Raw genomic sequence first — 22,444 nt, 5'->3', positions numbered from 1 at the left:
GTGAGATTTAGGGCTGGAATTGTAGCTCAGTGGTAGAGCACTTGCCTAGCAAGTGTGAGGCACTGGGTTCAATCCTCGCACCACATTAAAAAAATAAACAAAATTAAGTTATTAAAAAAAAGTAAAAATTTAGTTCCTTCCTTTCACCAAGTTTTAATATTTTGGTGTTTCTCCTTTCCTTTTTCCTTCCTCTTTTCTGTCCCCTGTAAATGACTGCTCATTTTCCTTTTATCAACCCAGATATTGTCAAGGCCGCTATGAATTTATGCCACAGAGTTAAACAAACAAAAATACCAATGAATACTTATTTACAATGAAAATATGAAGAGATGCAGGAAGACAAATAAAGACTGACAGTCATGATCCCACACATGGGTGGCTCTACCTCCTGGGACATTTCTCAAAAATGAGGGACCCAACTGGCTTCCTAATCTCTTCAGTTCACTCTGTTTTAAAACTCCATGACTTCCCTTCCACATCTTAATAGTAATGTAGCAGAAATGCCAAGTGAAAACAGAAAAATATGGAGCTAAAATGAAATTCAAAATTTGACAAAGGCACTACGATGGCATTACTGATGGGTTTATGTATGTATAAAAACAAAGTCAGACAAAAATCAAAAGTAATTATAATCTAACTTGGAGAAGCAGGGTTTACTTTCAACCCAGGCATATTTGATCAGAATATGTTTTTATAAACTTGATTTTAATATAAGGAACTATTGCTTATCTATTACCCTTTTATGGACTCTAAATTATTTTAGAGTTAAAAGTGTGATTTTTTTTTCTCTGTACACTTAAAAAAAATCTGTATATTCAGTACTTAGACACTGCTCAAAGTCTTCTATGGTTCTTGCTAAGATGCCAGAGGAAAATCTGAATTTTCTATTAGAAAATTTTCAGAATACCCCCAGTCTACTCAGGTGTATACAGCAGCAATTTATATACCAGGGAAGCATCTGTTTGAAAGAGGTTAAATTATGTAGTTATATCACCAGGGCTTGAGAAACCTAAGACAAACATGTAAGTTCTCTAAGATTTAATCGTCTTAAATATTTTTTCTCCAGAATATTGTATGCATAAGAATAACTTTATAAAACTCTCTTAAAGAAGTAGCTATCATCAATTACAGGAGAGTAAACAGTTTGCTCTGAAGAACCTGAGGGCTTGCTGTGGTTTTGTCCCTTGAGCACTGAGAGCTGTGCCCAGCGCTGGGGCCAGGAGTCGCTCCTGTGCACTTCCCCTGCCTCCAATCCTGCCATCTCCATCCTGGAGGCTAATTAAACTGCCTTCATTCTAGAATAGGACAGAAAAAAGCAGAAAAGGGGTTGTAAGCATTTCTTGGGAGTGTCAAGCAAAAAAGCAATGCTAGTAGCCATCTACCATTCTAGTTGAAAAATCTATACCTTATGAAATACGTGGGAGAAGGAGCCATGGATCTCACAGCTGTGGCACCTCTGATGATCAAATACAGTGTTTCCCACTAGCTCCTCCACCTGCACCCACCCTATCCTCCTCTTCAGTACTCCTTAGAGAATTAAAGCCATGATTCAAGCTTAAAGACTTAAGTCTGGAGTGAATGTGTTTCTTCTATGTATGTATGGCTTTATTCTCCACCCAAGAGAACTTAGCAATAGGTTAGTGTTATAAGCTGAAAAGTGTGGAAGCTTCTTCTAAAAAAAGTGTTCACAAATTGTGCTTACCGCTGGAGGGTCAGTTATCTTCCCCACTTTAGCTTTACAGGCTGAATTATTATCCCTTGAAAAATATGGAGAACTGAAGTATTGATGGGTAAGCTACAACGTTTACCACGTGGACCATCAGGTCTGATTTTCAACATTCCAGTCGTGTAAAAGAAATAACAGGGCCTGACTCACAGACCATTCAAAACCTAAACGTGGATGTGATCATCTACTTTTCTGAGCGCTTAAAAACAAACAAACAAAACCTGAGATTTGAGAAGTTATCAGATCACAACAGAGGCTGAACTGCAACAAAACTTATCAAACAAAAGTACCACCCACTTCCTTCCTCCTCCATCTCCACATAAACAAGCACTTAAGTGCTTAATAATAAAATGCACATAGATCTGATTTCACATTTTGTTCATTTTCCACTCTTTATTTTTTGCTTGCCTGAGAGTATTTTTGAAAATATTTATTTTACCTCTGAATATCACATGAAACATAAACAATGAAAGAATCAATAGCAAAGGCTTCCATTTTATGTATTTTAGAAGACATCTGGATAAACAACTCTGGCATTTTGAAAAATCAATTTTGAAGAATATTCAGAATGCATTAATAGACTTGCTGGCTGGTTCTCTCCCTACCACCTATTTAAGGATAGCAATACAAGTGAAAGGAAGCCCATATCACCCTTTGACCTACCTCACAGAACATGTAGAGAGACAGCAACGTGAGTCCAAGGTTATACACCACTAAGATTCCCCGGCAAGAGAATGGCTGTTTATTCTTCATATATTTTGGTCCCAACCATACAATTAGTAAATAAATGACAGTGCAGACAAAGGTAGGTATGTAATTGTCCAGAAGAAACCATCCTTTTACTCTGGTATCTGAAAAACAAAAGAAAAATATTTAGTGATTAATAAGGTAGATATAAAAATAATTGCAACTTCCAAAACATTAAAAACCTCTAACCACAATTCTATAAGTCATCCCCAACCCATACACACATATACTACTTTTGTTTTTTGGGGCATGCTGGGAATTGACGCCAGGCCTTGTGCATGCTAGGCAAGTGCCTCCTACTTAGTTACATCCCCAACCCAAAGTCACCTAATATTAATAATGCCCCCAATCCTGACAAAGCAAAAAGGAGGCACGAATTTTCAATATACACAAGGTGAAGCTCCTTGTTATATGTTCTGAATAATAAGGTACATGTTTTGTGTGTGTTTTTTTTTTTTTTTGCTAAGTCAAATAATTATAAAAATATGCTTTGCAAAAAAATCTAAAAGCAAACTCGGAGAATACCATATTTCCCATTGATTGGATTAGCTATATTTGTAGAATTACACTTGGAATCAAAATATCCAAGAAATGGTAGTCTGAACTCCAGTTCTTCCTCTCAGCAAGAATGCCCCATTATGTGCAGACCCAGAAAACAAGCCATTTAGCTAGAGTAGTGACTGCCCCTGATTAGAAAGGCAGCACCTGCCATTAACACAGTGGTCAAAGGAGTGGACAAAGATGAAAAATACAGGAAACATGCTGGTGATGCAGCCATGATCAGATGAGGGCTATTTAAGATATTTAAGGAGCTATTTGAGGAGGAGCTTGAGAGAGAAGACCTACACTGATTCAAGGGAGCTACTGAAATAGAAGAGATCTCTCCCTCTTCTACCCCGATTCCCAGGCTAGAACAGGGAGGGAAAAGAAAACCAGGCCCAAGTAGCTGCCCACAACAAAGGGGCTGATGGCTGGACAGGGAACTAATTGCCAAGCTTTCTCTCCTGCAGACACCCTGTACCTTCCCAGTGTTTCTCTCATGCTTCTCAGAGATGCTCCCTCCACATCCCCCCAATAGTTATGCTAGGAGGGTGGAGGGGTTAGTGTCAGGACTACAGAAGTGGTGGTTCAGAGAAGTCCTTCAGAGGAGGCAGGCCCCAGAGACCTCAATAAGGGAACTGTTAACACCTCAGCCTCCAGAACAGCTGGGATTACAGGGTTGCACCAATGCACCAGCCTATTTATGGTTTTTCTATAAATCTTTATGTGAACCTAAAGGGTTCAGAAATAGAGACATTAAAATAGGGGATTATAGATAACATTAAAAGAAGGCAATATAAAATTGATTTACTGTCTAAAAGATAACGAAGGCTAAGGAGTCTAACAAGTGAATTTAAGTGCATGTACTCTCCTCTGACAAAGTGAAAGAACATGAAAAGACCTTAAGGGCCGTGGATGTAGTTCAGTGACATAGTGCTTACCTAGCAAGCAAAGGTCCTAAGTTTGATCAATAGTGTGTGTGTGTGTGTGTGTGTGTGTGTGTGTGTGTGTGTACGTATGTGTGTGTTTGGTGCAGTGGCACATGCCTGTGGTCCTAGAACTCAGGAGAAGTTAAGGCAAAAGAATCACTTGATACCAGGAGTTCAAGGCCAGTTTAGCCTCAATAAATAAATGAACAGCCCTTAAAATTGTGAAAGCAGAGGAATTTTAACCACCTTCTTCAGCAGTGCATTTTGGAAACCAGTTCTTTTAGAGATTCACAAGAACTGAGAGCAGCATACTACCATAATGGTGAAGACTGTGGTGTTCTCAAGCTATAAGCTTTGTAACCTAATTTGATCTCCAGCTGAAGCAGCAGAAGGCCACCCACGGCAGCTGTATCTGCCCCTGGAGTCAGGGGAACTTCCACAAATGCTGAGGACTTCGCCAAGCCCCTTGCAACCCAGGCTAAAGTTTGGTCTTTTACAGAAAATGCTAACGTTTTCTAGAATCACCTCATGCAATATTTACAAGTGGCTATAATGGGCACAGGGGTCAGGTAGGGGAGCAAAATCAAAACCACCTTACCTCGGGGGCCCAGCAAGGCCTTGAAATAGGTACTGAGTGATGCATCAAAATGTTCCATTTTAAAACCTATTAAGAAGGAGAAAAAAAGTCATTGATTAGTCTCTCCTCAAAATGCTTTTTGTATAGCAGTTTCTCATAAAAGAAGAACAACAAATTATTTTCAAAGACTTTGTGATGGACAAGTTTAAATTTCCCATGTTAAAACAAGAGTTTTCTTTTTAACACCCCAAAGAAACTTATGTGTTAATTCTAATTTGAAAATCAAAAGGAAAGACGCAATCTCGTGAATTCACTTTATAAATGAAGCGCCAGTTTTCTGAACTTTTCTCAGTTCCATAAAAACTCTTCCCGTGAAGCTGAAATTTCAGTGGAGAAAAGAGTGGAAATGGATTTAAAGGTGGCAGACAGAGACATCCAGATCTGTCTGGGCAGGAGCCTATGCTCACACAACAGGGACAGGAAGGCTTGCCCGGGAATGGAATGCCACAGGGAGAAGAGGTGTGGAGGGGCAGTGTCCTCACTTGTAACTTCTGTTAATTATTATCTCAAAACACTTCAAGTCTACAGTAAAAAAAAAAAAAAATTAAAATATTAAACACTGAAAAAGAGGGTTAAAAATCTCATCACTTTCCTTCAACCTAATCCCTCCGCTCCAGTCAGAACAGCTTCCAGAGACAGTTCCCTTTTTGAGCAAATGGGACATGCTAAATGGGTGTTTTTATAATTTTGGGTTGCAACCCATTAGCAGATGACCAAATCAACTTAGTATTAAAAATAATCTGATCATAACAGAGAACCAAAAAGCTTTGCCCTTAGTGAGAATGAATAAAATGAGTACAACTTTAGTTTACTGTGTCAAACTTTTAGGTGGTGGTAGGGGCTATAGTCGGGGTTACGTGTAACAATAGAAGCATGTTGTCTATAGACTTATATATACTTGTTTTTGTTATGTGGGGGGGGAGGGTTAGTGTACCTCCATCTTCTAAGATTCTGTAGTTTTGTATTTCTTCCCACTTAGGATTTACATTTAGAGAGTAGCCAAGCATCTTCATGTGCATATTGCTTAGACTGTCTTTATTACATTTAGGATTTGCTTAGATTGTCTTTATTAAATTTAGGAAGCATGCATATTCAAATTTCTCGGCCATTCCTCTTATACAAAACCACCAATACTATAACTTTCAAGGTTAAAGATATATGATTTTTTTTATATATATAAAAAAATCAGTTTTTTTGTTTTGTTTTTTCAACTAAACTGTCAATCATTTAGTGATACTTCTCTTCCTTGGCTTGCAACAATGAAGCACATGTATTTTTGGCTAATTTCAAAATAAACTACTTTATTCATGAAATTATCTGGTGGTTTTAGTAATTTACAATTAAGCCAATCCAGCCTGGATGGGATACAGAGGTATGCAGAGAGAGGGGAAACAGGGATATTACTGTGAAAACAACAGCTACCTGGGTTCTGTCCTGAAGGGACCTCGGGAGGTTGTGACTCCCTCATGCTGTGGCCAGAATCCAAGAAAGCACCAGCTCCCACACACCCAGGGCAGTCACCTTTGTCTCTCATAGTTATACACTTGGTCCCTTCTGAAATAAAGGCCATGAGTACTGGACTGGATAACTGGCAGGTGAGCTCCTTGCTGGAGACAGATTTACCTTCTTCTAAGAGGTTTTAAATCTAGATCTTATTACCTGGTAGGTAGTTCTGCTGTTTAATAATGGGTCACACTGCAGGTACAATAGTCAGGCATTAAGGCGGGATGGGTGTTAAGCAGGAACAAAGGTATATCTAGCTGGCAGATGAGTGGTTTCATGCTGGGACCTTTATCTGACAGCTAGGCTTTGAAACTTGTTTTTTTCCTACTTACTAACAATGTGGCTTTGGACAGTTATTTAAACTCCTATCTGTAAAATATGGAAAATAGTGACTGTCTCCAAGATTAAGATGATGAAATGATTTAATACCATAAGACCCTTAAAGTGGTGCCTGGCATATATTAAGCCTGTGTTTCTTACTGAACATCTGCCACAGGACCAACTCCATGATGAACACCATCAGCCATCCGTGGCTGTCCATGCTGCTTTGCAGCAGCGCTGCTGGCTGGCATTCTGAGTTGAAATCATTATCCTGTGCACTATGGATGGTTAACTTGTCCCTGGTCAATTTCCATTACATGGCACCAGTGAACCCCCATCATTATGACAACCCACAATATACACTTCTAAATCTTAACACAAGCCTAGGGAAACAGCAATGGAAGGTAAGGGGAGCTGTTAATATCTCAGAAAAGGAATTTGCCAGTAAGAGACATTCTCTAAACATGAATGGCAGGGCTAAAATGAATACACTAATTACACATGTAAATGTCAAGCATCTACTGTGTATTTCAAAGGATTGCCAAATAGGGATAAACACAAACAAGCATACCTGGCCACCTAGAACAAGTGAGAGGTTCAGAAGAGAAGCCAGAAGCCATAAATCAAAAGCAAAATCCAATTTGTAAAATGAGTAGATGTTAGAATGATCTAAAAGAATAGAAACTGCATATTTGCATTTAATACCATGCTGTAAGAATAAATTCAAATAACAGTACTTTGGAATCTAACACCAGGAATATACCTAACAAAAATAATAAGGGCGTCATTCATTGCATTTTTTAACTAAGGGGCCTTTCAGAGGGTTGCAACCAGTTTGTCTCTATGTGTGGAGAAATATACATAAAAAGAGTATAGAAAAGCTGGAAAGAAGAGGGAAGAAATGTTTGAAAATAATGGAATTTGGCTTGGGAGACAGGTAGAAGAACATTAGTGGTCTGGGACAAAATTAAGGCCCAGGAATTGCTACATATGACCCACTATTACAAGGACAGCAGCCTAGACAGAGACCAGTTTGAGAATTTAGGCTAACATCATGCCTCCAGAAAAGTAGCTTGATTAAACATAAGGTAAAACTTCAGTCCAAGAGCACTGGACCTAGCAGCAGGCAATCACAAGAGACTGTGGAATTTAGTATTTGGAGATATTGAAGAGTCCTGTGACAAGCCATCTGTCCTGAATAATCTGAGTCTAAATCCATCTTGAATAGAGGCCCTGCAGAAGCTAGTGAACACAGGAGCAGTTTTTTGTCTTTATAAAGTGGAATGTCTTTACTACAAAAGCACATGCAAGAGACGACTTTGCCAGAAACAGCAAATCTGTTCTTAGACTGCATTTCTTCTCAGTGTGAGAATTCTCTTGGATTTGCAGAACTTTTCAAAATCAAGTTTAGGAACATATTGAAAAAGCAGCGAAACATTCTTTAAAAGAAAAGATATGTAGAAAACAACAATGATTTTTAGAGCTGCTTATTGTTCCTGAAATGTCCATGATGCAAAGGGAGAAAGGTGGGTGATGGTGGTCCTTGGAACACAGGCCCCTAATCAGTAGCATCTTCACCCATGAACCACAGGCCTGATTCCGGGCTGGATATGGATATGTTAAATATTTTCTCCAGGGACTGGGGATGTAGTTCAGTGGTACAGTGCTTGCCTAGCATTCATGAGGCTCTGGGTTCAATCCCCACTAATACCAAAAAAAAAAAAAAAAAAAAAAAATTTTTCTCCAAACTCTCCCTGCTATATGCCTTCAACTGCAAATGTACTATATTCTTCACAGGCAAGGTTGTTTGTTTTTATACAAGTTACCAAAAGATACCCTCACTAAACATTTCTCTGTTATCATTTACCCAGCACAATGTCATGTTTTTGTCCAGCAGTCACAGATCTCAACAATAGGTCTTCACTTTTTCATTCATACCAACACTTTCCAAGTGCCTACACCATATAACAGGATTGAGACCCTAAGGCCCTGAGAGATACAGTAGGCAACAAATCAAAATTAAGGCTGGAAGGAGAAGAAATACACAGAAAGAAGAAAAAAACATATACAGTACCCCCCCACACAATTTCAGTTACAGTTAATCACTGTCCAAAAATATTAAATACAAAAGTCTAGAAACAATTCCTAAATTTTAAATTACATGAATGATGAGTAGCATGATAAAAATCTCACACCATTTCCCCTATCCAGGATAGGATGTGAATCACCTTTCGTTCAGGGTATCCATGCTGTATATGCTACCTGCCCATTAGTCACTTGGTAGCCCTCTCGGATATCATATTGACTGTCAAATTATCGTGGTGCCTTGTGTTCAAGTAGCCCTTTGTAATAATGGCCCTAAAAATAGAAATACTAGCAGTTTGAATATAAAAAACAGAAGCCATAAAGTTCCTCCTTTAAGTGAAAAGGTGAAAGTTTATCCTAGTATATATGCATAGAAAAAAACATAGCATCTATAGTATCTCACACTATATGTAGCTTCAGGTCATTTTAGGTCATGGAATGTCTCTCCTATGGAAAAGGGGGGACTTGCTATATTAATTATAGACAGAAACACACACATACATGTGAAATAATTGCTAGTGAGAAAAATAAAGCAGGGTAAAGGGAATGAAATGAATCATAGAGTAGGTATTTATTTTAGAAAGTGTGGTTACAGAAGGTTGCCCAGAGAAGGTGGGAACAGAGCAAAGACCTGAATGGCAAGAGAAGCCATGTGTCTATTAAGAGAAAGGGTGATCCATTCAGAGGGATGTATAAGCGCAATGGCCCTGAGGCCAGGACATGCTTGGCCACAACAGGGGTGGGAGCTCTGCTTAAGAGGACAGTCGCAGACCACAACACCCTGAAAAAAGCATATGGCCCATGGGCTGGGAACAGAAGAGAGTGCTAATCCTTAACTGCTCACATTGCCTCTGCTCCTCACCCTCCTGGCTACAGCCTGCCTAACAACAATGTGCCCTTTCCATTCTCATCTCCCTTGCTGAGTGTCATCTGTTGTGCCACATGAACAGTACAAAAGGTCTAGGCAAATGAATTCTTCATAGCTAGGCTGGGCTGGCCTGCTCTGCTGGGTAAATTGGGCACTTGCTGAGTGGCCTGTGGGTTAACCTACACTCTTCTGTACTTTTCTAAAGGCATGGGAGGCAAAGAGCCCTGCAAAGTCCTTGACGCTTTGCCTAGTGATCTTGAACTGGGAGAAGAGCACAGCCCGCTTGGCACAAGATACCCAATCACAGTGCCAGGTGTGCAGCCTGCCTGACTGCCACAGGCAGGCTGTGTGGGTTTGTGACATCACTTCTCAAAAACCCTTCTCACCCTACAGGCAGCCTGAGTGCTCTGAGCTAAGTGGGAACACAGCTGGCTCTGTACAATTGTTCCAACAGGGACCAAACCCATGCACTGAGCTGGAAAAGGAGCTTTGGTCCTATATGCAGCAGCAGAATAGGCCATTCTTTGATCTGGCTAGTTCTCCACAAACTGACAGGAAAAGAGAGCATGACTGAGGGAGGTCAGCACTGGACCCTGCTGACACAAAGCTCCACGTATCACTTCCTATCCTTTTTAACCAAGAGTCCCTGACCTTCATTCAACCTAAGGAGTTTCCCAGAATTATAGGTCACAACAGGGAGTAACAAGATCCATTTTTCAAGACTCCAACTATAATAGCATCCCAAAGCTATTCACTAGTTCAAAAACCACACACAGAAAATGATGATAAAGAAAACAGAGTAAGGGCAGGCAAACTAGAATAGAATTCCTTTTTTTTCTACCTATTTTCCCAAAAGACACTCTTTGTTGAGAGCCATTTCCCACTATAAAATTCTGAAGTATTTTTGGTAACTCTGCAACTATATTATAATTGTGTTTTGTTTCAGTATCTCACTATAGAAAATTAGGATTGAGACTAGCCACTGCCTTATAAACTACCTTACATTTAAAGAACAGCTGAAAAAGGAGGGGAGAATGAAAGGGTTCAGCACACCTTCACCTAAGTCAACCTCATCATCTACTCGTTCTGTGGCCTCCACCAAGTTCCTGAGACATGTATTGTCTTAGAATTTGAGGATCTTTAAGACTGAACTAGAGAGAAAGAACAGAATCACCACTGTGATTCTGTGTGGTGACTGAAAAACAGCATGAAAAACAGGAACCTGGAAATACTGAACACAAAAGGGCAAAAACAAATCCCCCAAAGACAGCCCTGCTCATGTGAAAATCTATCACCTGTGCCCACCCTCCATGCACCCACCGACTGCCCCTCCAAGTGCAGTATACGCCTAAGTGAATCATGTAGGAGGTTAAATAAATGCCAGCACTCATTCCCAAGTTAATACCAAACGCGCTACTGGAAGCATGCTTGAAAAACCACACTACAGCACAATAAGCTTTATAGCCAGGCGGTCCCCTCCTCTTTTCTTCTTAGGAGATGGGGTGAATGACAGGACAGGACAGAGTGAGTTACTGCCCTAGCAGTTCTCAACATGAAGCATCTGTCTCCATGAGAATGCAAATGCTGAGCCTCCTGGCCATTTCTATCTGGTGCAGGGAAAAGTGAGAAGGCTGCCCCAACCCTGCAAATGAGAAGTACTGGGATCCTGAGGTAAATCTGTTTATAAAAACAGGTACACACACACACACACACACACACACACACATATACATGTGTATACATGTGTATACATACATGTGTGTGTGTGTGTGTCAAAGAGTTGTTATATGAATCATAATAAATAAAGGTAACTTCCTAAATTCACAACAAAGCCAATTGCTGTCTCGAATCCAGTGAAGATGTTTGGGGTCAGGCCTTGGTTCATCTGGCTGCAAAGGGAACACTAGCAGGTGGAAGTGAGTCAGCTTTGAAAGTTTCTCTTCCTGTGAAAGCAGTCAAGTAACATTTCTTTTGGTTTAAAAATAGAAGTCTATTGTCTAAGCATAACTTCCCATTGGAGGCTTTGTTATTTTATTGAATCGTAAGATTTGGTCTAAAAAATGAGTCAGCCAAGCTGAGCTTACAAACCCATGAGCTGGAAGAAGACAGCCTGTAATGTCCTGCCGGTTCTCTTTTTCTCATGCCCATCCATCCCTTTTAACAGTCAACTTGTTAAGCAGGCATGGGAACACTTTTCAAGTTGGCTGCCAATTACACAGAATAACAAAAAAATTAAATGGTACTTTAACTTGGTAGTCACAACCCTGTTTCTTGAATTTAAAAGGGTTTTCTAGGTTGGGGAAAATCAGCTCTCAAGTAAAAGGAGAAAAATAACCACCTTGCTCAGAAATGTTAAAATACAAAAGACTAAGAGAAAGAACATACACGTACTAATGAGTTTTCAGATATCCCTCTAAAATGCTGGCATTTAAATAAATGACAATGCTGGATCAAATCTTGGCTCCAGAAAATAACTGCTATATCAACAGTGGTACCTCAGATATTCTACGGTCATTCCAATAATCTATGAACCTCTGCTTATTCCCCCCCCCCCCCGTAGAATTCTTATATGTCCTAACCTCCATTCCAAGGGCATAAAAAACTCTCATTAATGCTTTGATGAAGTCTTTTTTACATACCCTACATTATACATGGAGAAAAAGCCTTCTTTGAGGTCTCATATAAAGTAAATGCAAAAGTGGGGACACCTATGATATGTTCTTCAAAGCACTGCCACAAGTCAACCCAAGGGTAAAAAGGTAGAACTTCTTATTCTATAATGGATGATTTGGGGGAAAGTTTTATATGTTGCAACCATCAGTATTCCCTTGTACCAAAGTGAGATTAAACAGGTCAAAAGAGAAGCCTCTAATACTGCTCCTTGGCTACCACTAATTAAAAAGCACTATTTCAGGGGCTGGGGGTGTAGCTCAGCTGTAGAGTGCTTTCCTAGTATGTGTGCAGCCCTGGGTTTGATCCTCAGCAATTCAACAATGACCCTCCCCCCCAAAAAATACTATCTCAACTTTCACTGGAGAAGGATATTATTTTAAAGCAATTGAGAGTCACTCTAGTAACTTTGTTCTTAACTAAATCATCTGTGGTCCGTCCTTTCTGCTGTCTTCACTTCCAACCTTTCTCCTTTCTCCAAGGGCACATTAGGAGTGACACAGCCCCATTTCTGTATCCTCTTGTAGCTGTGCTGCCTGGACCATTCATCTGGCCCACAGCAACTTCCACCCTGATGTGACCAGGATACTTCTGATTCAGGTATTAGGGAACATACTCTACACCCTCCTTGATTAAAGTCCAAACTTGTCAAGGGTCAGGGCTACTAACTGTTCTGAGTATAGTAATTGTCCACGGGTGATAATACAAATGCAGGGATACAACTGCTATTTCAAAATAAAAAGAGGAAAACAACACACCTAACCTACAATGGTAGCTTCCTAAAACTAAATCCTAGTTATAGGACTAAATCCTAGTTATAGAGAGCATTTGCTCAGGTAGAACATCCTCAATGCTAGGGATCTAAAATGCTCTTATCTACTACATGGCCAGCAAAGGCATTTTACAAAGTGTGAAACAATTAAAAACTATGAAGAAAAAAACACCCCTCAAAATTCAAGGGAACATCTTTCCAACTCAAAGAGAAATTTTTCTTTCCTAGTCTTTAAAGGCAATATATAAATATACCTGATCTAAGAAACTCAAGAGAATTTTTTTCAGCAATGGAATGGGGATACTAATATGATATTATTATAACATTACTTTAGGGGAATTTTTATTCATAGCTAAAGTACAGAATGCACCTTCAAGTTCAAAGTTTTCCCCTAACTCTTAGCAGGGTTTAGCCTTTAGAACATGGACCCCCAACAAAACAAGCTAGTCAACTAATAACTGGGGCGGGGAGGGTTGTTACTGGACAAAATTACTTATCATAAAAGTACCAACTTAATTTTCATTTGAAACCCAAGAATTAAGAACTAGTGATATTTTTTGCTTAGACGAAGCAGCACATTCTGTCCTGTTTGGAAAAAGACACACAGAATGCTCTCTGCTGGAGAGTGAGACTGGACTTAGAACCTGGCTGCTACATAACTTTGCTGACAGTAACTAATTAACGCCTGTAAGGCTGCAGTGAAATAAGGTAAAAGATGCTTCCAGAGTGGGGATCCAGTCATCCCTGTGACTGATTTTATTTTCTGTGTTCTCAAGGATTTCTAGAATGACTGCTCTTCATGCTACTTTTGAAAGGCAGTTGACTCAAAAAGTTAACAAATATTTAATGAGTGACTACCACATAAGGACATGACCCCTGCTCTCCTGTAATTTGTAGTAGTAAGCAATGTACAAAGATACCTGAGTCAATCATATTTGAATAGTACTGGTTAGAAGCATACAGTCTGGAGCTGGCTAGCCTGAGTTCAGATCCCTACCCCACCACTTCCAGCTGTGTGACCTTGGGCAAGTTATTTAATCTTTTTGTGCCATAGTTTCCTAGTTTGTAAGATGAGGGTATTGTAGTACCTTCTTCAAGTGACTAAATGACTTAATATATGTAAAATGCTTAGAATATTGCATTCCACACAGTAAGTGCTGAAAAAACATATCATCATCATCATCATCATCACCACCACAAATATTTTTGAATTGATCAATTTCACATTCATATTTTATGAAGTGTTTTGCTAGGCCATAAATTGGAGTTCTATACAAGGTCAAGGGCAACTGAAGCTTGCTGATATTCATATCTCAGCCTATTCTTCTACATGGAAGCACATGCTATAATGATGCTTGTGAGTCATGGGATTTGAAAGATACACTAGAAAAATTCTAGAATGTTAAGTCGATGCTAAATTCTCTGTGAATTCTCTTTGAGTGCAAGTGCACACCAGTGTCCACTCACCCACAAGATGAACCTAGGTCTCCTCCTCTACAATTTACCACTCTTAAAATAGCCCCTGCAGTTTTCAAGGGCATGTCTTCATGTATATTTTGTTAAGATGGTAACAATATGTATTAGTATTATTTGAATACAAACAGCTTTACCTTTGAGAATAAGAGATCAGCATAATTTAAAATAACATTACCAGGCTTTTAAACCATACAAAACAAAAACCAGTTGTGTTCACCTAAAATAGTAATAGAGGCATTAGAAATCTCTGTAACTAAGACCTAGTTAGGAGGAAAAAGGTCTCATTTTCATACTCCCATCTTCACTTTTACTATATCTCAATCAGTGATAAAATTCCAGGCTTATTAGCTTTAAGTGTTGTGATTATAAGTTATAATGCAATTATCTGTCCTTTATCCACAACCCCCATTAGGCTCCAAGCTCTTCAATGGGGCACTTCTGGCATTCCCATTTGTATCTCCAGAGAGCATGGAACTGTACATGACATTGTGCATTCTGATTGAAACCACAAATGAATGAAGAGTGAATGAATGCCTTCACAGCTTTCTAGAGTTTCATATCAATGGTTTTCAGATGTGATTACATCTCAGAATCACCTAGGAGCTTTAAAATACATAGATTTCTGTAGCCCACCCCCTAGAACCTTTGATTTAATATCTAAAGGCTGAGAAATTTGTTTGTTTTTAAAGTTCCTCAGGTAATTCTGAGGCACAACCTGCTTTGGGAACCACTGAGATACATATGTATATATTTGGGCTTTTGCACTCAAACAAAATCCCCTGCAGCTCTTGAAGTTCTGTGTCCATGTTATACTGTGAAGTTCTGTGTCCATGTTATACTCTTGAAGTTCTGTGTCCATGTTGACAGTGTCCATGTTATACTGACAAAAGTCTATACTAGGAGCATGGTCAAAAGGACAAGCTATTTTTTATTCAACAAATTGTTACAATTCCTTATATGCTCTAACTTCATCAGCTGAGAGTGAAAGGGAATCATTTCTTTTCAAACCATCCCTCAATATGAAATAAAACCCTGTCAAGGTAGAGACCAATTCTCATACTTTTCAAACACTGAGTCACATGGTACACATCACATGTAAACAGTGTCCATTAAGACTCTAGTGCCAGGTCTTCCTCTGTTTTGGAATGTTGTAAAAATACCACTGTGAGAAGGAGGGACCTCTAACACCTGTTACCACCTCCTGAGACAGGCATCAGTTGTAGTCATGTCTGTAAAGCTCTGGGAAGGCAGGGAACCTATCGATCTTGCTCTCTGTTAATTCCCAGCAGCTGTTCCTGGTACACAGAAGGAATTCAGTAACTACTTGTTTAATGATACTAAACTGGGGCAGGATGGGACACTGCTGGGCTGCCACCACCAATGGCACATGGTTGGTCATAGTCAAATTGTGTACACAATTGGATGGAGGCAAGGTAGACAACAGGAGGAAGAATCTGGACACTGGCTGACACACATGGATTCGGGCTGTTTCCATCCGTCCTAAGCTGAGCCACCGGCTATTATGCTGTTTCATTACTTGGACTGGATGAGCTCAGGCTTTCTTCATGTGAACCTGGTATCTATGGAAGGCTGCCTTTGTGATACTCCCCAGTGACTTCTCCTCTTGACCCTGGGTTGTATATGTGACCAACAGAACACAGCAAAGAAATATAGATCACCTTTGGCATTCGGGGATTGAATGCTGTGGTTTCTGTCTTGGTCAGCGCTGTGTTTCTGTTTCTCCGTCACTGGCTCTGAGAGACACCAGTTGTCATGGTGGGGACAGTCCTGCAGAGAAGTCAATGTGGCAAGAAACAGGCCTTCTGCCAACAGCCACCAAGTGAGCTTAGATGCAGGTCCTGAGACTCTAGGCAGTTTAAGATAACTGCAGCTGGGGCTGCACCCTTAAGAAAGACCCTAAGCTGGAACCACCCAGTTAAGCACTCCAGGATTCTTAACACTCAGAAACTCTTCAGGACAATAAATGTTTGTAAGGCATAATTTTTTTTTACTCAGTAATAGATAAAAGGCTTAGAAATTTTGAAGTTAGGGGACTGGAGGAAGAAATTCTTAAGAGTCAACAACTTTTCCTTTGCCTTGCTGGCCTTCCTAAGTTACTACATACCACCAAACACAAGCATGGTCACATGAAATATAAATACACCCCACCACCATCATTGAACTAGAAGTGGGAAGAGAAATGAAAAACTTGTTATCTAAAGTATAGCATGTGGTTGTGAAAATAACACTTTTATCACTAGCCTGAGACAAGGGACCTAACATATTGAGTTATCTACCATGAACTCAGTTTTTCAGACTCAGTAAGAAATTATCGTCATTGTCTAGGTAAGGAAACTAACGCTCAGGAATTTTAAGTAACTCAGTCAAACAACAAACAAATAGAGCCATTCAGTTAACTCCAGGTTTGTAAGGGTAGACAACTGTCTCAGTTTTGGGGGTTTCCTGGAAGCAAGACTTACAGTGCTAAAACCAGGAAATTTTCAGACACCACAGGAAGCACTGGGTCACCTTACTTCTCAGTAGATCAGAAAGGTGTTACTTTGGGGTTAGTCCAAATCTTGTGCCCTCTGCAAGTCACCACACAGCTGACTTTTTAAAGTCCATCTTATAGCTATCATTTGGCAGATTATGATCCACAATGAATTTTGAAATATTACCTGCTATTAAAATGAAAACCACAAACCTCTCTAGCTTTTAATCACACTGTACCAAAGATGCTATTGGATCTGTTTTCTGTTGAAAGTGAAACAATTGCTATTCTTATGATATATACTAGCATAGAAATTTTCATCTCAAGATTCAACAAACTGGAGCTGGGGTTGTGGCTCAGTGGTAGAGCACTTGCCTAGCATATGTGAGGCACTGGGTTTGAGCCTTAGTATCACATAAAAATAAATAAATAAAATAAAGGTATTGTGTTCATCTACAAAATATATATATTTTTTAAAAATTCCAAAAATTTCTGTTTCAAATAACAAGGGAATCCAAAGGATACAAATAACAACCCCTGGGTCTCAGTAGGCCTCCAGTATGGCTTGAAGAGATGATGAATGAGTGCGTGGGCAACTACCAAATCTTCATACAAAGTTGGGTGCTCTGGAAGGAGGGACCAGCTGTTACAAAACTTTCTCTTCTTCAGAAGTCCTGAAACAGCTGACACCACAACATAAGCAGTGTTCCTATGATGGTCACATAGTGGGTCAGCAAGACAGTGGCCCTTTGTTTTAAAAAGACTTGTGTAATAGCCACTTTAATAGCTATATTCATAAAAACAGACAATAGGAAATGTTGGTAGTGATATCCATATTAATCACTGGTGGGATTATCAAATGGTATATCTGCTATTAAAATCATTTGACAGGCCCTCTAAAAGTGAAACAAAGCTTCCACATGAACCATCAATTTCACTCCTAGGTATACATCTAAGAGAAATTAAAACATATGTTCATATAAAAAACATACAAAAATATTCACAGCAACTTATTTGTAACAACCCCCAATTCCATTTGCTAATCAATGAACAAAAATGTGGTACAACCATACAATGGAATGTGAGTCAACCATAAAAAAGAATGAAATACTGATTCTAACTACACTGTGGGCAAGCCTCAAAAACATCTTGGGAAGTGAAAGGCAGGCACAAAAGACCACAGGCTGCATAATTCCATTTCCATGAAATGTCTTGAATCGGAAAATTATCATAGAAAAAGCAAGCACAGTCCATGGCCATACCACCTGCACGTGCCCGATCTTGTCTGACCTTGGAAGCTAAGCACGGGTAGGGCCTGGTTAATATGTGGATGGAAGAAAGTAGAGTAGTAGATGCCAGAGGCTGGCGGAAGAGGAGGGAGAATGCAGTGACTGATGTATGTATAGTGTTTCTTTTTTGTGTGATTAAAATGCTTTAGAATTATACACACTTAAGAATAAACTTTTAAAAAGAGATACTAAATATGCAGCTTAAAATTTTTGATCCTCAAGCCCACTTTTATAAATATATACTGAAGAAATAAAAGCAGATGTGGTTAATATTTACCTAAAGACTGTCATCAGTGATATTTATAATTGCATAAAAACTGGGGGAGAGGGAGTAATTATTAAATATCCATCTGCAAATCAACCAGCTATAAAAATTATAGCACAGGCAGACAAATATTATGCTATCATTAAAATGAAGTTATTGAACATTTATTCTGGAGAAATGAAAACATATGTTCACACAAAAACATTCATAGCAGCTTTATTTATAGTAGTCTAAAACCAGAACACCAAGATGTTCTTCAACAGGTGGGTAGTTAAACAGACTGGTACATCCACACAAGGAACAGTACTCAGCAGTAAAAAAGAACAAACTATTGCTATACACAACCACCTTAAGCTGAATGGAAAGAGAGCCAATCCACTTATATAACATTTTTGAAATGAAAAAAATTACAAATATGGGGAAGAGACTGGCAGTTACCAAGGTTAGAAACGGCATGAGGGCAGGAGGGAAGTGGCAGTATGTGACATGTGCAGACAGGAATCACTCTGTATTGTCCTAGTGTCCTGATTGTGATGCTGTGCTGCAGTTCTGCAGGATGTTCCCAGCAGAGTAAACTGGGTAAAGGGATTAGGGTTCTCTAGTGTTTCTTAAACTGCGTACAAATCTACATTTGTCTCAAAAAGTTCCATGAAAAAAATTCACAACAGTGAGGAAAAGGGGCCAAACAAATGAGATTAAGCATTTGACTTTTTAAAAAATATTTATTTTTTGTAGTTGTACACAATACCTTTTATTTATTTATTTTTATGTGGTGCTGAGGATCAAACCCAGGACCTTGCATGTGCGAGGCGAGCGCTCTACCACTGAGCCATAACCCCAGCCCCAAGCATTTGACTTTTAAAAATGCAACCACTCGCATGCACAAGGCCCTGGGTTCAATCCTCAACAAAATAAATAAATAAATAAAGAGCAATAAATGAATGAATGAATGAATGAATGAATGAATGAATATGCAATCAGTGTCTGTCACCCAATCCACACAGTGGTGACTTTTGGGGCATCTGCAACTGTAAAGGAAGGTATGTGTTAGAAAGGGAACTCTGAAGTGTGACTCCATTCCCTAGAGGTTCTTTACCCAAATGCTGCTGTTTTAACTGCCCTCATCTTCACAGCATTTCAACTTGCTTCCCAGTTCACACTGACCTATCCAGACCACTCAGGTGACAGGAACACCCTTGTGAGAAGCCTAATGTTCTGATTCACTTCAAGGGATCATACATCTCACACAGAGTTTTCAAAGAGGAAGAAAATCAGCGAGAAATGCCAAATAAAATCTCCCTGAACAAAACATTATCTTTAATGATTCAGAGGTATTCTGTGATCTTGAAATATTTGAGTCAGAAATATAAATGCAAATATCACTTATAGGATTGTAGATGAACAGACATAGCAACCAAAATAAATCTATGTATTATTATGACTCTGACTTTATGTAAGAAGTTCCTGCTTTCAGTTTCCTTGCTACTTCCCTTTTTTGGACATGGAACACCGAAAACTTCACCAATTTTTAGCTCATAAAATCCAGGAGTTTCTGATAAAATGAAAACATAATAATAAAATTTTACTGCATTATAAAAACTGTGTTTTCTTCTATCTTTTGGACAATTTTCTGACCAATAATCCACTGAATAATAAAAAAGGTGGTTAAGAAGCATTTTTGTAACATGGAGAAGTCCTGTTACTATGTGACTGCAGGTTACGGGGGTTAGCCATATTTGCAGGGGTCACATTTTGCACTGGGCTTTTTGCTACCTGACCACAGGAAGGAGTCACTCAACTCCCACAGCTCTCCAAAGCTCTGTGGATGCTCTCCAGAAAAGGCTGAGGTGACTTCTGTAATCATCTCTGAAAATTCTTCAGCAAGATTAGACTTCTTCCTGACAATGCTTTTCCTCTTTTTACCAAGGGCTACTTTGAACATGTGTGCCATCATGTTCAGAACCTCCCTGACAACCATTAAAAGTAAAATAGGTGAGTATTAGGCCCAAAGGTGATTTCAATTTGGTAGAACTGCAAGGATATGAGCAAGTTATATTAATGTAACTGAAGAGTCTGACTGGCTAGTAAGATTTTTTTCCTTCATTTCAGATCTCCCCAAGCACCAATATTCAACACAAAGCTGTCATAAAAGCCATTTTGCTGTAATGAAACAAAGACAAAAGCTAGTGATCAAATTAACTTGAAGTCAATTAGATGCCCAACCACAGCCAGAACACAAAGGGAGAAACACTAACAGGTCCCAGAATGAAAATTAAGGACACAGTTAAAAAGAAAAAACAAAACAAGAAAATAAAATAACAACAACAAACCCCTTTTTGTGTATAGAAGCTATAAAAATTCTCTCCTGGAGAAGTCAAACAGGTAAAAATTTTAGGGAAAAAAAATTTAGATTGTAAAATGGTTTAACATGCCTATACTGAGCACCAAATGTACTCAAGGCAGTAATGGCAGGTGATGGGGATTGACAAGGTGATCTTTTCCCCAAAGCTCAGAAATCTAGCTGTCATCCAGTTGGAATCCATATTTTCATTTCATTTCAAAATATAGAAATTCATCACAAATTAACAATAGCCCAGCATATGACTGTATCCTTACTTGGGGACATGGGGAGGGTCATTGGTCTCTCTTCTTCTTCTTCTTATAAAGACCCTAATTCCTATGATGGGGATTCCAGCCTCATGACTTCATCTAAACAATTATTTCCCAAAGGCCCCTCCCTCCTAATACCATCCCATTGCAGGTTAGGGCATAGGGTTAGGAATGGAGCAAAAAGAACCCAAAGATCTAGCCCACAACACACAGATATCTTCCACTTAAGAGGTAAAGGGGATGACCTGTTTACAGTGTCTAAAGAAAATTGCTGCTTTAAAAAAAAAAAAAACTTAAGGTAAATACATTTCCTTCATTTCATTCAGTCAAGTTAATAAAAAAACATATAATCTCCCCTTTATGAAAAGGCTATATTCCAGATGTTGATTTGTAAATTAGTCAGTTAGCCTTGGAAAATGATTTTTTTCATAGAAATAATATTAAAAAGTTCTTAACTCTTTGTGGGTCCCACACCAATTATGAAATTCTTATTAAAGCAAAGGAGACCTGTTCTCTATCCCAAATGAGAGAATTTTGATAAAACCAACTGAGATTTATAGAGTCCTCAAAATCCTAGGAGTCCTCAGTACTTGAGTAAAGAATCTAGCTGTCAATAGTTGACAGAAGTCCAGACCAGTCCTAAACTATTTAATTCATAATCAAGTGGTAATGACAGGACTACAGATTCTTATTATTCCTAAGAGAAAATGCAACCTGTAATATGTATAATTTGAGTAGAGTCCTCTGGGCTTTGACACTATACTGTAATAGTACATATTGAAATAAGAACTTCAACAAGCTGCTAAACCACACAGAGCTCCATTTCCTGATCCATAAGCATGAGGAGGATAAATTTTATACCTCACAGGTTTGCTGTGAGGATTAAATAAGATTATAGGAAACACTTGGCTCAATGCATAAACACCTAAACTCAAGGTGGCTATTTTTATTATTTTCCGTAAACATTTATCAAACATACACTTATATCATATGCATGGGGGAAAATTTCCAAAAGAAAATAAAACTGCTTTCAAAGAGGTTTGAAAGTTATATTAGATGCCCAACCACAGCCAGAACACAAGAGAGTGTGTTATTAGGAGGGGGAGGGGGAGGGATAGAAGGGGAAAGGGGGAGAGAATGTGTGTTCCTTCATGGTTCCCAGCTCATAACTCCCATAACTGGTCACTGCCTAAATGCCTAGAACAGTAAGCATATCTTTGTTCAAGTATGTTCTGTCCTTTTTAATCTTCAGTTCTGAAGCAGCTTCAGAACAGTTTCAGAGTGATAAAGGACAGCCAGTCTTCTGTTGTAATGTTAGGACACTTCAGGCCTCAGAAAGCAAAGTTTCTCCCTCTGACACACCCCTGACCCCATTTCATTGCTCCTTTTCCTGCCCAAGGGCACCACAGAAACAGCAATTTCTCTTCCCCAAGGCAGGTCACAGAAACCTGAAATACACCTATCTTCCCTAGCCCTTCTGTCTTGGAGCCAACCATAAAGAAATTCTCTGACCTG

At 39.1% G+C, this 22,444-nt stretch overlaps 1 protein-coding gene across 2 annotated transcripts in view; it reads right to left on the bottom strand.

The window, feature by feature from the left end:
• Elovl5 (ELOVL fatty acid elongase 5) overlaps positions 1-22,444 on the bottom strand; it is an 83,161-nt gene that overhangs the window by 21,412 nt on the left and 39,305 nt on the right. For both annotated transcript variants that reach the window (XM_076858588.2, XM_076858587.2), the window contains exons 2-3: positions 4,541-4,606; positions 2,390-2,577 (exon numbers count right to left, since the gene is read on the bottom strand). In XM_076858588.2, coding sequence (XP_076714703.1) covers positions 2,390-2,577; positions 4,541-4,598 — 246 coding nt within the window. In that variant the 5' untranslated portion in view covers positions 4,599-4,606. The remainder of the gene's footprint in view (positions 1-2,389; positions 2,578-4,540; positions 4,607-22,444) is intronic.

The sequence above is a fragment of the Callospermophilus lateralis genome, chromosome 6, assembly GCF_048772815.1.
Source record: "Callospermophilus lateralis isolate mCalLat2 chromosome 6, mCalLat2.hap1, whole genome shotgun sequence".
NCBI classification, from domain to species: Eukaryota; Metazoa; Chordata; class Mammalia; order Rodentia; family Sciuridae; genus Callospermophilus; species Callospermophilus lateralis.
Note: the sequence above shows the minus strand (reverse complement) of the source record. Positions and strands in the feature narration are given on the sequence as shown.